The sequence below is a fragment of the Mastigoproctus giganteus genome, chromosome 2 (genome assembly GCF_048544385.1).
Source record: "Mastigoproctus giganteus isolate SK-2022 chromosome 2, ASM4854438v1, whole genome shotgun sequence".
In the NCBI taxonomy this organism is placed as follows: domain Eukaryota; kingdom Metazoa; phylum Arthropoda; class Arachnida; order Uropygi; family Thelyphonidae; genus Mastigoproctus; species Mastigoproctus giganteus.
In genome coordinates, this window is record NC_143576.1 from 172,775,446 (window position 1) to 172,792,255 (window position 16,810).

At 40.0% G+C, this 16,810-nt stretch overlaps 1 protein-coding gene across 1 annotated transcript in view; it reads left to right on the forward strand.

The window, feature by feature from the left end:
- The window catches only part of Ube4B (Ubiquitination factor E4B), a 538,247-nt gene that overhangs the window by 126,988 nt on the left and 394,449 nt on the right, over positions 1–16,810 (forward strand). Inside the window, exon 6 of the mRNA XM_090389644.1 lies at positions 12,445–12,586. Coding sequence (XP_090245770.1) covers positions 12,445–12,586 — 142 coding nt within the window. The remainder of the gene's footprint in view (positions 1–12,444; positions 12,587–16,810) is intronic.

The window sequence follows — 16,810 nt, forward strand, 5'->3', positions numbered from 1 at the left end:
ACAAAGGAGGATCAAAGGCTGAAACAAGTAATTATAGACCTGTGAGCTTAACTTCTGTTCCAGGAAAATTAATGGAGGCACTGGTTAAAGAAGCACTGCAGGATCATTTAGACAAGACTTCAGTTATAGCTCAGACACAGCATGGTTTTGTTAAGGGGAAGTCTTGCCTGACCAATTTGATTGGATACTATGATGCAGTCACAAGAGAACTGGATGCAGGGAATAGCTTTGATATTATATACTTGGATCTTAGAAAGGCTTTTGATACTGTTGCACATGGAAGACTGCTACACAAATTGGAGTAGTGTGACATTGGAGGCAAATTGCTGCTATGGATAAAGGGGTGGTTGAGGGGGAGAAGACAGAGAGTGGTAATTAATGGACACTGCTCATCGTGGACTAATGTTATTAGTGGAGTCCCTCAGGGCACAGTGTTGGGTCCATTATTGTTTTCTGTATTTATAAATGATATTGATGATGGTATATCAAGCTTAATGACCAAGTTTGCAGACGATACAAAGGTTGGCAGAGTTGTCAAGGACACTACTGACACTATGCTGCTGCAACAGGATCTGGAAAGATTGAGCAGATGGGCTGAGAGGTGGCAAATGAAGTTTAACATTGACAAATGTAAAGTACTACACATGGGAAACAGCAACCCCAGAGCAACATATCAACTCTGTGGTACTACACTGACAGTGGTAGAGAATGAAAGGGACTTGGGGGTGGTTGTGCAGGCAGATATGAAGTTCTCTGAGCAGTGCAGACGGGGTGCAAGAGTAGCTCATGGAGTATTGTCAATGATATACAGGAATTTTTCCAGCAGGGATAAGGAGGTGATTATTCCCTTGTATAAGGCAATGGTCAGGCCACACCTAGAGTACTGTATACAGGTCTGGAGGCCTCATTTCAAGAAGGATGTAGAGCTGCTGGAACGAGTATAAAGAAGGGCAACAAGATTAGTGAATGGAACAAAGGGGTGCTCTTACGAAGAAAGGCTTAAGTTTTGCAAATTACAGTGTCTGGAGACTAGGCACCAGCGAGGTGATCTGATAGGTGTATAAAGCCTTGAATGGTTTGAGCATGCTCAATGCTGATGGGATTCTTCCTCTAGCTCAGAATAATCACCTGAGAGGGCATAAATTCAAATTGAGGATAGACAGATGTAGGATAGACGTGCGGAAATTTGCCTTTAGCCAGCGGGTGGTTGGTTGGTGGAACAGACTTCCATCCCTTGTAGTGGAGGTTGATAGCCTAAATAAGTTTAAGGCTCAGCTGGACCGGTATTTTGAACGAACAGAGGGGTGAAGTGGAAGTGGTTTTTTTTTTTTTTTTTTTTTGGCTGATGCTGCATAAGCTTGCTTTCTTGCATCAAATGCCTCTGCTAATGCTAATATGATGTCAGAATTATTATTTTTATCTAGTTCCTTTGTTATAATGTCAAAAGTAACCAATCAGATAGGTCAGACGAGCTCTTCCCTTAATGAATCCCTGCTGTGATTGCCATATGAAGCATTCCTGTTAGATGATCCTGTAATTCTTCTTTGAATACTTTGAACACTTCTGTTCCAGGAAAAACAGGTTTTTTCCTGGAACAGAAGTCTTTACAGGTCTATAGTTATCCCCCCCCATTTTAATCTTCCTTTACAAATCCTCTGAGTCGAAGGATGCTCCTAGAATTATAGCTATAGGTTTACTTACCTCTTTTGCTGCTTCTTTTGATATAATTTGAATTGAATAGATTTCATCAGCCCAGATGCCTTATTTAGTTTTAGCTTCTATAGTTTCTCTTCCACTTTCTTCTTAGTTATCGCAAAATCATTTTGCTCCTAGTTAAAATTTGGTCCTTAGTAACATTGCTGATATGGATCTCAAAGAAGTTTAGTGTATAAATTTGCAGTGGATCAGGGCTGGACTTCAGAATAGTAGGCAGAGGGTATTTGCAAACATGACTTCTTCAGAGTTACAAACCCCAAGAATTATGACCATTGTGACCACCACTCTATAAGATAAACAGTACAATATTTTTATGAATGAACAATCTTTGAATATTGATTTCTTTTTTTTTTTTTTTTTTTTTTTGTTTTACATCAGTTAAAAATGGATAAAGTTTGCTTATTGATATTGGATAAGAAATGCTTTACAGGTTATTGTAATTATGTGCTCTCTTGATGAAAGGCAGATATAATCTGTTGTGCTGTTATTCTTCATATCATTCCTTCAGCCTCTAAGATTTGTTCATTAAAATAATGCTACCAGTAGTTAAGCATACTTACATATAAATGGTCCATTGTACTTTGTACTTGTAAAAAAAAAAAAAGTGCCTGTCCTTGCAAGTATAGTCCATAGTGATTGTAAAACATGGAACTGGTAGTTCAACCATTAGTTTGAACTGTAAAATACTAGTTGCCAAGCCGGATTTCTTAGTTGCCATGCCATATAGAGCTACCTTGTTTGTTGAGTGCTCGTGCGTGTCTACGGAGTGCTTAAAAATTGCATGGAATAGGCATCTGAGCATATTCTAATGCTAAAAATAAGGAAAAGTTCCTATAAGCCTATATCTCTAAAGTCAATCAATTGATTGATAAGATTGATAATCAATTGATTATCAATCAATCTAAGAAGTGCATCCAGTCAGCATGGGGACAAGTAAAATGTTCAGTCAGTATGGTGTCATATAAGCACTGGGAGAACAAAAATGAGAGTAGAAAAGTGTTATTGGCCTGATCAGTATAATGAATAACTGTACAGACAAATACAGTGGACCAGTAAATCAGAATGTCTTAACAGATTTTAACTTCCAAATATTAGAAATTGTGAATTGTTTACTCACAGCAGAAAGACTTTTGTGGGTTTTTTGGATGACTGTTTCTTACACAAGCAGGTTAGAAAGGCAATGAGAAAAAGCAATATTCTTGATCTTATTATCAGTAGTGATTCTTCATGCATTAAGAATCTGCAGATAAAAGAACTACTTGCTGGCAGTGATCAGTGTATTGATGTGGGATTTAGTTGAAGATGTGACTACTCTCAATAATAAAGGGAAGGTTTTTTGCTTTTGTAAAGAAGGCTACAGTGGTCTGATGCAGTTTTAAGTCTTTTCAGTGGGACCAATTGATGATGTTAACCAACAGCAAATTCTAAATGGGAAGCATTCAGTGAGGTAATTGTAGAAACTACTAGACTTCTTATACCAACTAAGAGATACTGTTCATGCTACTCATTGAAATACAACAAAACAACTAACGGTGGCAAAAACGGAACTATAAACTACAAGATATTTGGCAAAACTGAAGAACTGTAATTTCATTTCATTCTGAGTTTATACATGGATTATTCAGTGGCTGAGAACTTAAAATATATATTTTGTTAACAAAATATGTTAGTAGCAGTTAACAAAATATAAATTAACTATCAGCAGTGGTGACTTGCTCCTATCTAAACTCTTCACAACTGCGAGCAGTGGGCTCAATTTTTTTTTGGGGGGGGGTAAAATATATTCGAGGTAAGTGTTGTAACTTGTTGGTATGGAAATATGCGGCATACATGTGAGTCACAATGCTTTCAAAAAGGAATTGAAAAATTGGATAGTGATGCACCATATTTAATAATTTCAGTTCACAGCTTCATTTTCACTTTATTATTTCTAGATAATTTAAAGAAAATGGGATTACCAGAACATGGGTTTATAAAATATATCAGTAATTTGGGGTTGATCGTCTTGTTGCCACTCTAACATGTTGCTTTAGATATATCATCCAGTAAATCCACAAAAGTCTTGCTAGTGTGTGTGAGTGACCAACCCAAAGTTTCACTCAATATCTGAAAAGTTAAAATCTCCCATTATAAGACATTCTGACTATCTGATTTATTGTCTTACTCTGTTTCTCTGTGATTGTACTCATCAAAGTTATTAGGTCAATAGCACAATCGTACTCATTTTTGCTTTCCCAGTGCTTATGTCACACCAAAGTGACTCAACATTGCATTGGCCACCCATGTCAACTGGATGCACTGCCCTCAGTTTTGTGCTTCTTAACTAAGAGCATAACCCCTCTCCCCTACTGTCCTCTCTGTATACATTGTACTCCCCATATTCAAATTTCATCAAATTTATTTACTATACTCCTAGTAAACCTGCATATATGTGATCTTACTCTTAGTTACCCTAACACAGCCCATGTATTTATTTCTTTTATGATGACTCTCAGCAGTTTTTGAAATCCCCAATGCCTTCTTTTAAGGCTGCTGCTCATTTCAATAGAAGCAGTGCAAGAATCGCTTTCACCTCTGTCTGCAGCTATTGTTAATCTGTTAGTTTGTGTATTTCTCCAAGCTAGTAGTTTTCTGACCCATCTATCATTGCATCGGTGGCATCAACAATATACTTGCATCATCTCTGTTTAAGTGCAACCCAATCCCTGTAGAAAATCTCCCCTTTTAACAGGCACAGACCATACTGAGAAAAATTCTACCTCATGAGTTTTTCACAGTCTCTCCAGGGCCAATTGATTGAAAAGGCTCTCATCATATACCCCTCCTATCATGGCTTGGGCACAATTGCAGATATGGTCAAATTTAATCCTAACTCTCGACTTTTTTCAACATTGCCCTCTACTTGTTAAGTACACTGTGATTGCTGCCACCCAGTGGCTCTTTTACCTGCAGATTCTTAATGAATGTAGAATCACTGATGATAACCAGATCAGGAGTATTTTTTCCCCTTGTTTCCTCTCTAACATGCTGCTGTAGAAATCAGTCATCCAAGAAATCTACAAAAGTCTTGCTAGTGTGTGAGTGACCAAGCCACAAAATTCCAGTCAACACTGGAAAGTTAAAATTCCCCATTATTAGACATTCTGATTTACTGGCCCACTCTATTTCTCTGTATGGCTGTTTGATATACAGTAATACCCCGACTTACACGAACTCGGAGTTACGTGGTTCTTGATTTTTTCGTTTGGCAACGCTGCCGCCCACTATCTTCAAGGTCGTTTTTCATATGTTATCGATATACGGTGCGACGGCGGAGAATGAGAGCGAAAGATGAACGAAATTCAACTTTGCTGCTTTTATGTTTTTTATATCAGTGAAGGGGAAACACATTTCACCATAATAACGTAAAAACCAACACAATTCCAGCTATCGGTATAATCGCAAATGCAATTAGATCGAGTTTACTACCAGTTTATAACAGATTTCACTAGCAGAAAAGCAACTGGATTTTTATTGTTTTATGGTAGTAACCCCTAGAAATGTGAGGTGTTAATAGTGTATCTCTGCCTTTATGGTGTTGTTTATTCAGTTGCTACATGCGTGCAGCTTTGTTTATGCGTATCAAGCGTGCCTCCTCGTTTTGTTCCCTAAAAATGAGTAAAATACTTAATTAAAAGGTGTGAAAAGGAAGCGTCCTGGTGAAGACACTGCAGATTCAGAGAGAAAAAGAAAAGCAATTATCGATAAACAGAGGCGGACTGGGTCAAAAATTCTTACCCGGGAAAATTTATAGTGGCCTCATACTATGGTTTATGGCCAAAATCACACTGGCCCACCGGGGTTTCCCCCGGTAAGGCTTATGGCCAGTCCGCCTCTGTCGATAGAGAAAAAATATAAAATTGTGAAACACTTTGAGCGAAATGAAAGACCATGTGATATTGCACGTGCTACAGGCCTAAACGAAGCAACGGCGAAAAGCACATGACAATTGCAAACTTGACAGGTTGAAAATTGAAAAGGGCTCAATTGTAAAGGGCTTAAAAATTTTAGAAAACATAGACTCCAACGAAGAACGCATTATAGCTACAAAGCAAGGAATAAAAAAATTATTAGCTTGCTACGAAGAAATTCTGCATGAAAAAAAGAACGCGCTGTGTCGTCAGACGAATTTGTTAGATTTTAGAAGCCATCGACATCGAAATAACTTTTTAACGTAAGTCATTTGTTTTTTAATACATATTTTGTATTAATATGTATAAAGAACTGCAATTTTATTAATATTTTTCTTCTAAACTAGTGTTTTTGTTAGTCCTTGGTCCCAATTAAGCAAAATTTATATGTATTTATATGCAAAGTTGTACCCCGACTTACGCGAATTCGACTTACGCGATTTTCGTCTGACCCACCTATCGCGTAACTTCGGGGTATTACTGTACTCATCTTAGTCACTAGGCCTATTCACACTCATATTCTCAATTTTGTTTTCCCTGTGCTTATATCACACCAAAGTGACTCAACATTGCACTGGTTACGTATGTCGACTGGATGCACTGCCTTAGATTTAATATACTTCTTAATTAAGAGCATAACCCCCCCCACCTCTTCTGTCCTTCCAGTATATAGTATACTCCCCACATTCAAATTCAGCATCACTTATGTCTGAGCTATCCCTACAATGTCTTCATTTGATGACTTAATTAGTACTTCAAATTCATGAAGTTTATTTACAATGCTCCTGGCATTAGTGTACAGGCAAGTATACATGCACATTTACTTACTCTTAGTTACTCTTACACAACTCATGTTCACTTGTTCCATGATGACCTACAGCAGGGCTTGAAATTCCTGAAACCTTGCTTTCTAGGCTGCTGCATTTTACAATAGAAACAGTGCAAGAATCATCTTCACCTTTTCTTGCAGCTCTGGTTAATTTAATTAGTATGTGTATCCCACTCTCCCCCAAGCTAGCCATTTTCCATCCAACCCATCACTGCCTTGATAACATTGGCAAATATTCTTGCATCCCATCCCCGTAAAAACAGTCGTTCCTATTAACAAGCACAGACCATGCTATGAAAAATGAAAAATTCTACCCCATGAGCCATGCTCATTCTCTCCTGGGCTGAATTGATTGACAAGGCTCTCAACATATACTCCCTCCTGTCATGTCTAGGCAGAATTGCAGACACTTTCACATTCGGTCCTAACTTTTCCCCAATATTTCCCTGTACTTGTTAAGTAAGTTTTCTGATCTCCTACTCTTATATCATTAGTGCCAATGTGTACAATAATATGTTTTGTGCCATTAAAATATATCTGCTCTACAACATCATCTCCTTTTGCTCATGGCAGACATACAGTGGTCCTATTTCACCTATCCTTCTTGCACAATATATTTCCAGTTTCCCTGACAATAGAGTCACTGACAGTAACCACCTCCTGTGTGAGCAGTGCATTTTACCTTCGCGATTACTGCTGTGTTGCCTGATGCACAAGTGTGCGAGCTTGTGCATCAGGCTTTAATGACACTAATGACAGTACACTTCTGCAACGGGATCTAGAAAAGTTGAGCAGATGGGGTGGCAAATGAAGTTTAACATTGACAAATGTAAAGTACTACATATGGGAAACAGTAATCCCAGAGTAACATATCAACTCTGTGGTACTACACTGACAGTGGTAGAGAATGAAAAGGACCTGGGGGTAATGTTGCAGGTGGATATGAAGTTTTCTGAACAGTGCAGATGGTCTGCAAGAGTAGGTCATGGTGTCTTGTCAATGATATACAGGAATTTTTCTAGCAGGGATAAGGAGGTGATTATCCCCTTGTATAAGGCCAATGGTCAGGCCACACCTTGAGTACTGTATACAAGTCTGGAGGCCTCATTTCAAGAAGGATGTAGAGCTGTTGGAATGAGTACAGAGAAGGGCAACAAGATTGGTGAACAGAACAAAGGGTTGCTCTTACGAAGAAAGGCTTAAGTTTTGCAAATTACAGTGTCTGGAGACTAGGCACCTGCGAGGTGATCTGATTGAGGTGTATAAAGCCTTGAATGGTTTGAGCATGCTCAATGCTAATGGGATTCTTCCTCTTGCTCAGAATAATCGCCTGAGAGGGCATAAATTCAAACTGAGGAAAGATGGTTGTAGGATAGATGTGTGGAAGTTTGCCTTTAGCCAGCGGGTGGTTGATTGCTGGAACAAACTTCCATCTGTCGTAGAAGTTGATAGCTTAAATAGATTCAAGGCAGAACTTGACAAACATTTGGAGCGAGGGGATGGGTGAAATAAGTTTTTTATTTTTTTTTATTTTGGCTGATGCTATAAAAGCTTGCTTTCTTGAATCATGTGCCCTTGCTAATGCTAATGTCAATACGGTAAGTTTCCGACATACATAAGAGATACATTGCAGGACTTGTTACGTAAATTGAATTTTACGTAATTCCGGAATGACTAATAAAATATTGCTACAATATTCCTCATATGCCAAAATTACAAAAACCACATATCCTCAAAAGAATGAAGAAAAATAGTCATATATTTTTCAATTAATTAGTTATATATATAAATTGTTATATATTTTTAATTAGTACAATTAAAAACTTTATCTGGGGACAGTGGTGAAGTAGCTGGAGTGGCATATAAGAAAAGAAAACATAAAAGAAAGGAAAAACGCATGTTTTTATTGTACTGTAAAAACTGATATGTATTTCGTTGCCTTGGTTATTATAGTTGTCTTCATTAGTGCCCATCCCCTCCCGTATTCCTTCTTTGCTTTTTATTATTGTGTTCACTGTTGACACTGACAAATCTGAATGCCGTGCGATACTTGTGAATGTTTGACTATTTTCATACATCCTCATTATTTTAATTTTCTGATCCAAATCGATCGCTTTCCTTTTCTTGGTAGATTTACTAGTGCTGCTATCACTTATTCTGTTGGTTGGCGCCTTGATAATGGTCAAAATGAAGCTTTCTGTAAAGAACTTCACAGGGTTAAGGCAGAAACACTACTATTATTTCACACAAAGTTCACATTTTATTAAAGCACATTTTTGGAGGTCACTACCATAGAACAATTTGCAGTTTTTGGTTTATTGGGCTTTTCTGTTAGTGCAATCTAACAGAAAAGTCCAATACCGATGGCTGGAATTCTGTGGGTTTTTATGTTATTATGGTGAAATGTGTGTCCCCTTCACTGAAATCTTCAGTCATATATAAAAACATAAATAAATTTTCAGAATCTTCTCTTCATTCCTATTTTTTAAGCTTTATAAACTTGTTACTGCATGCGAAAATTTATTTTTATTTTGTTACACAGAGCATTAAAAACTACGATAAATGAATTAGCTTTCGGCTGGGTGGCAGCCTTCATCAGATTAAAATACTTGGGTTCCCCTGTCAGCTCCGTCACAGCAAACATCGTGATGGAGGAGTTAGAGGGACGTGCGTTTACACACGCACCGGATCACATCGCCTTTTGGTGTCGCTATGTAGACGATGTGTTCGTAGTGATCCCTAGAGACTCAGGTCAGCGACTCCTAACCCACCTCAACTCACTGTCGCCCTTCATAAAATTCACGATTGAGCTGGAGTCGAACAACTCTATACCATACCTAGATACACTTGTCCGGCACGAAGACACATGCTTGAAGACGACAGTTTATCTTAAGCCTATGTGTGCTGGCCAATTTACCAACTTCCAGTCAGCACACGCACGGGGCCACCTCCTCTCAACCGCCCTAACCTTGCTAACTCGCGCCTGGACACACTCCAGCTCTGCAGATGAAAGGCGCAAAGAGATCACCAGAGTCAAAGTAGACCTTATGAGGTGTGGCTACCCCATCGACGTCCTTAACAGGTGTGGCTACCCCATCGACATCCTTAACAGGTGTGATCTACAAGCACGCAACAACGTGACGACCAACAGCAACGCCAACAGTGACGAGTCATCCACGAGGGCATTCATCCCATACTACCCCAACCTGTCACAGCAGATCGGTAGAATCCTAAGATCGCATGGGATAAAGTGCATCCAACTCCCAGGCAAGAAACTGCATTCTCTCCTTTCCAACATAAAAACACCTGTCCCCACCCTTCTACAGAGTGGTTTGGTCTATCGCATCTCTTTCCGTGACTGCACGAGCTGCTACTTTGGAGAGACTGGACGTCGACTCGAGAAACGCCTCTCAGAACATAAAAGGGCGATCCGTTTGGCGGATGTAGAACACTCAGCTATTGCCGAGCATGTCTGGACAACCCACCACGACATCGACCCACACCGCGATGTCGTGGTTGTGGACAAGTCCCACCGTTACCTAAGGCGCACCTGGTTGGAATCGTTAAGTATAAAATGCTCGGATACCTCGTTGAACAGGAACAGTGGTTGTCAACTTAACCCCATCACAGAAGCAGTAATTCTGTCCATAGACAAACGCTGGCCACGTCACCACCATACGTCACAGCCACAAACATCAACAAACAATTAACCACGTGCCTCACGCACCATCCTGGCAGTGCATCTCTATTCCAACTGCCATTCAAAGTATTTTAATCTGATGAAGGCTGCCACCCAGCCGAAAGCTAATTCATTTATCGTAGTTTTTAATGCTCTGTGTAACAAAATAAAAATAAATTTTCGCATTATGAATCCAGAGCACGTAGGCCTGTTTTATTATTGTTACTGCATATTTCACTTGTTCAATTTGTGTTTGCCATGTTAGTCATTATTGATTGCTTATTTCTATTTTTACTGTTTTAAATTTTAAAATCTTAAAAAAAAAAAAAAAAAATGAGCAAAAAAAAATTTCCTTAAGTTTGAAGTTGCGTAAGTCTGGAACTTACTATATGTGTAGGTTGTGCTGGGTGGGAAATAAGTCCACTTAACCTACAAAAAAAAAAAAAAAAAATTGTATGTGCTGTCCTATTGAGGTTATTGTATTGAGTGGGATAAGTGTGTGAAAATGGGGAATGAATGAGAATGTCCTATAAATGTTGTGTTGTACCCTGAATATGTATATTAAAAAAAAAAAAAAAAAAAATCTTGCAGGTTAAGTTTTATAAATGTGTGAAAAAAGGAAAACGTAAAATGTGATGTTTTGTAGTTGTCATATTTAGGTGGCACCTGTGTCCTGTCCTGTGTATCTACAATCACATATACAAGATGACAAATGTGTGAGAGACTTATGTGCTGTTTTTCCTTCTGCCCTTAAATACATTAAAAAAAATGTATGGGATTTGTGTATGTATAAGTATGACTGGTGGGCAGTTGGGCCGAGTGCATGTAGTGTGTGTGTTTTGACAGTCTCCCTAATTTGTTCCAGTGGAGAACCCTCTTAGGGAACTGCCTTTCACTTGCTGACATCATTCCTCCTGATATGAGGCATGGCGTTGGATATGCTGAGGCCAGCTTCAGCTGGCCTGAGCAATGTGGGATTACTATCAGAGAAGCACAGCATGTCAATAACATTGCTATCCCCTTCCCACATAGAGTACCCTGGCCGTATGACTTTATTCTCCCTACTATCTTTCCCTTCTCCACCTCCCAATCCAGTGTATTTGTCTGGCGAACTTTGCCACAACAAATCTTTCTCGACAGTCCTCCTCCCTGTGGAAGATAGGCTCCAACAGGAGTGCCACTCTAGCCCTTCAACTTCTTGTTTCTAGGTGGAAAGCCTTTCTGTCATCTACCTTATCTTCGTGTGTTCCTCCCCTGCTTCCTTTTTCACTTTCCAGAGTTTTGTACCCTGACCCTCTCTGGCAAGTTCAGATGTTGTTCAGGGTTTGTCCCCACCACACCAATGCAACCAAACACTATACTATGCAGACAGAGTTGCAGTACAAACTCTTTACAGAGTTCTTTCTTAGTACAAACTCTTCAGGGTGCCTCCGTAGCCAGGTGGGAAGGAGTAGCAATGCGTAGCACACGCTTCTTGATTAGACCGGGGTTCGAGCCCATCACCACCAAATACTGAGGATGTGGAAAGGTCAGGGAATGACCACCGCATTTCCCGGAGCAATATGGCCTTAGTTGCTAATGCTCCTAAAAATCAAACAACAAAAACAAACTCTTTACAGAGTTCTTTCTCAGTACAAACTCTTTACAGAGTTTGTACTGAGAAATTTAAACTGAGAAGTTTGTACTCATGTCTCAGTACAAACTCTGTAAAGAGTTTGTACTGAGACATGAGTATACAAACACTGAGTTGTAGGAGCCCCCCGGTGATGTTTGACAATCAGAACTATACACTATATACACCAGTTTCATTTAGTGTTGTTGAATTATAGTTCAACTAAATCTTTCTGAAGTTATGTATACTTTTTGGGTATTTGTTCAGTTTTCCCACCTTTATATCAGATTTTTAATACTATCATTTACTGCTTTTTTTTTTTTTTTTTTTTTCATTTACTGCTACTCTTTTTACTACTTTTACTATTTAATTCTATCATTCACTTTATATTATGGACAGAAACAAAAGCCAACTCTGTGGGTCCCCACTTCTGATATTGATATATTCAGAGCAGTGACCAATAATAACTGTTGTTTTCGACAACTCTGCCAACTTTTATATATTATAATATCTTATCCCTAATCCTATATTGTACCATTAATTTCACCATTGAGGAGGTGCATTTCATAGCTCTGTATGAGAGATATTATTAAGTATTTCAGCTAATTTGAAATTCTGTTCCACAGTATATATATATTTTTTTGTCTCTATGTTAAAGGTTATCATAAAGATCTGATACAGCAGATTATGATGGAAGTTCTATTGCAGATGTCAGTAAGTGGAAATAATCCATTCCAGGCCCTTCAGTACTCTGTGCCACCACTTTCTCCACTTATTACATGTTCAGGTGCTGCATCAAGGTAAAAGATAGTTTTGTGACATTTTAAGTTATGCATTAAATTAAAACAAAATGTTTCTGTGGTTGTTCAGTTAAATTCTGAGGAATTCTGCTTTGATTTAGAAAATTGAAATTCTGCAGGCATGTATGCATATTGGTATGCATTTTGCATAATGATATTAGGAGAAAGAAAAAATTCCAAAAACTTCATTTTTCTTTTCCTCCCCTTTTTTTTTTAAATTTAAGAAGCTTTATATTTTTTTTTAACTTGTAAGGCCACATGTAATTTAAACAGTGATTTTGATGAAATGTGCAAAAGGGAAATGTTTTTATATTGCTTATTCCTATGTTTTTGATTTTCTATTTTAAACTTATTGTAGTGGTGGATTATTGTACAGCAACCATTCATAAGGTCCAGGGTCATTTGCAAAAAGTGTCAGTTATCATATTATTATTATTAGCCGTATAGTGTAAGGAAGCCTGAGGTTTATGCTGCACTAGCCAAAAAAAATTGGGTACCCTGAGAGAGAGAGAGAGTGTATTAATGTCTAGTGACACCAGGGGTTCCTCCATCTCTGCATTGCTTTCATTGTGAGTGTACCAGTTCGCTGGGAATTGCCAGAGATTTAAAAGTGTGTGGGATTTGTATTTATGTGATGTTGTTTAGCTGCTGGACCCCTGCTGAGGCCAAATGTTGCCACTCTTTCGCCCCGTGGAGGCAGACCAGGAATGCAGTAAACTTGGTTACTCTGACAGGTCCTGCCATGTAATTTCCTGAGATTTCAGCATCTAGGACCAAAAAAAAAAAAAAAATAAAAAATAATTTCTTTTTTGACTAATCAATTGCGTTTGAGGGTGGTGTTGCTTGAATTTGAAAGGGCCTAAATATGGGGGAAAGGTGATTTGAACTTGTTTAAATTTAGGTGTGTGGGGCTTTCGCTAGCATATAGATGGAGAGGGGAGGTAGACTGAAGACTGGGGGGTGGAGAAAGGCCGAAGTATGGAGCCTATAGAGAAGGCAACCCTAGGTTTCAGTGGGGCATGCCCATTCCCCACCAGAGCAGAAAAGTGGGGGTGGTGTGGAGGGGAGGAGATAGGAAAAAAAACAAAAACCATCCCTTCCCTCCCCCCAGGGAAATGTAATTCAAAGATGAAGGGAGCTAGGATGCCTTCTTCAAGTCACCATATGGCATTTGGCAGCTAAGCTGCACTTTGTTTCGTCATTTCTAGTTGGATCATTTATGGGGCTAGCCCCGCCCTTGTATTTTCTTATTCTTGCTTCGGGTGTTTTCTTTGGGGAGATTGGTTCCTTATTTGTCTCAGGATGCTGTGACCACCATCGTTGTTTGGCTGGGTCAGGTTATCTCAATTTGTCTTCAGTCAGTTGTTATATTAGTTGTTTCACAACTCGTCACATTAGTTCTCGGTGCTCAGGTGTCGGCTCAGAGGATGGTGCCATTTATCAGTTCAGTAATATCCATCCTGGGTTGTAGAGTTGACTGGTCGTCCGTGCCTCATGTGTTTGGGTCCCACATAGGAGCAGGGTCTCATCTCGTTCATTGAGTGCTCAGAAGGATTGTTCATTGTAGTTGAGAGTGAGAGTCATACACCTACCGGGCAAGCCAGGTGGGTAAAGTGCCTGCCTGGCAACCCAAAGGTCGTGGGTTCGAATCCTGCCTCGGGCTTGGATCAGAGTAAAATGCAAAAACTTTGGGAGGTGCATTATGGCCACAGAAGCCGATGCACCAACAACTAACAAAAAAAAAAAAAAAAAAAAAAAAGAGTCATGCTCTATCTCTTGGGATGTCTCATCCTTGTGTGGTTTTGCTTATGACATTCTCTTCAGTGGATCTTCTTGTCAGTTCCTAATCCCATTTTGAGTTCTTCTTGTGAAGAGGTCCCAGGCAAATCTGGACAGGATTTGGTATTCGTCCCTTGAATCCAATAGGTGATGTTCTTGCTGCTGGAATATGAATCTTAGTCTCGTTATGAAAATTCCCCTCAGGTCCTCATATATGGGGTACTGGTACATCAGATGCTCCCAGCTTTCTCTTTCTCCACAAGGACAATTTGGATCATGGAGTATACCCAGCGTGGTGAGTTCGTCATTAAAGGTTCTGTAGCCAGTCAGGTCAGAATGAAGGTTGTGTAGAGGCCTGGGTGGAGCCATGCAGGCAACTTCAGGTAGGTTTTTTTCTACAAGGGAGATGAATTTCCTCATTACCTCGCCCTTGTGCAATGATGGATCATCCGGTCTGCCTCGTTTGTTTCAGGTGTGCCTGCAATTGTGCTTTCTCTTGTTTTTCTCCATTTGCCGGTTCTGTTGTATGCTCCAAGAAGGTAATGGTAATCCCTTTCGTTATGTAGTATGTCAGGCCACATCTAATGATTTCCAGGTCCAGCACAGAGGCACTCCAGAACCTGGAGTGCCTCTGTGCTGACTGTATTACAAGCACGTGTTTTCAATAATATTGACCATTGTATTGAGTTAAGGATCCTTTTGTTGGTTACAGTCATCATTTCGTGGTAGAATGTGGCAGCTGCATATGTGATTATGGGGATAAAAGTGGCTTTGTAATAAAGAGCTAGTGTTCTTTTGTTTAGTTCTCAGTCTACCATGGCAGCACATTTTCTAATTTTATTTGAGTTGTATGAGGTGTGGCTTGAACATGAGCTTTGTGTTGAGAATTATGCCAAGGTATCTCATTTGGGTCACGAACCTGATTGTGGCTCCATTTATTTTTATCTGCAGGGCCTCCTTGGATCAAGGGTTCCCCTGAGGAGTATAATGTTGTTTTGGTGGGCGATATTACCAGATTCGCTTCTGTACATTCGTGCAGATTGATGAGGGCTCTGTTTGCTGCTATTTCCAGTTGAGCTCTGAAGTTAGCTGCCACTGTCAGTATGAGGTCGTCGGCGCATGCCTGTGACTTGGCATCTCCCAGGTCGATATGCAGGAACTCATCGAAGATGAAATTCCACAACACTGGGCCCAAAACTGACCCTTGCGGGCATCCTTTGTGTACTTCTCTGACTAATCTTTGGTAAGGGGGTTATAACTTCTATCTTTTGCTGTGAAAGGTAGGAGCTGATGGCATTAAAGAGGTTTGTTAGAGTTTGCACCTGTTGGAGTCTGCCAAGGACACTCGGCCACCAGAGGGAGTCTAACGCCCTGGCAAAGTCCACCGAAATGGCCAGGAAGTATTTGCTTTGGCATTCTTCCACTGCAATGAGGAGATTCCTCACGGCGTCTGTTGTGGAGGATCCAGGCTTGAAGCCATATTGGTTTGGTGCATTTAAGTCCGCTGCTGTATAGTGTTACTGTAGTCACTTGTGTAGGAGTCTTTCATAGAGTTTACTTGCCATGGTTAGGAGTGCTATTGGCCTTTATGATTCTGGTTGCTCAGGGTTCTTGCCGGGATTTTTGAGGATTAATTTTAGACTAGCTGTCCTCCACTGTTTTGGGAAGTATCCCACTTTCAGACAGCAGTTATATAGTTGCAGAAGTAGATTGTGTGCCAATTCAACCACTTGCTTGACGATCTCAGGTTCCATCTGGTCTGTGCCAGGGCACTTTTTGTTTCTAATCCTTGCTGCCGCCTGCTGCAGCTCTTCCAAGGTGAAGGGGGGTTTCTGTGCTTCTGAATCATAGTTATCATTCTGGTGGCAGAGTTCTCGCTGTTGTTCAGTTCTCAGCACCACTTGCTCCCTGTAGATAGTATCCAGGATGTTGTTTCTCGATTCCATGTAGTGGTTAGCTGGCCTTGGGGAGTTCTAGTTGTTATGAGTACCTCATCTCTAGGGAGTTTGTTTGTCGTGACCTTGTACACTACTCCCCAGGGGTCATTGTTTCCCATTGTTTTCACTAGTTGTTCCCATGCATTTCTTTTACTTCTCTGAATCTTGTCTGTATACTGGTTTCTTGCCGCCCTGTATAGTTGTTTTAGTGCCTCCATCTTGTGCGCTGGCTACGTTCTGCAAGCTCGCTGGAAGTCCTTTCTACTTCTTGCTACCTCCTTCTTCAGTTCCTGTACCTCCAGGGACCACCATGGGACTGCTCCGGGCATAGGATTTTTTCTTTTTATTGCAATTTGGGTGACATTTGTTATGAGATCTGTAGTCTTGTTGCCAGGCATCCGGCTCAGGCTCTGCTTGGATTTATTGATATCTAGAGTGGATTGCTTCAGTGAGCGTTTCTGCAAAGAGGTTCCAATCAGCTTTGTTGATGACGAACCTATTGAGCTGC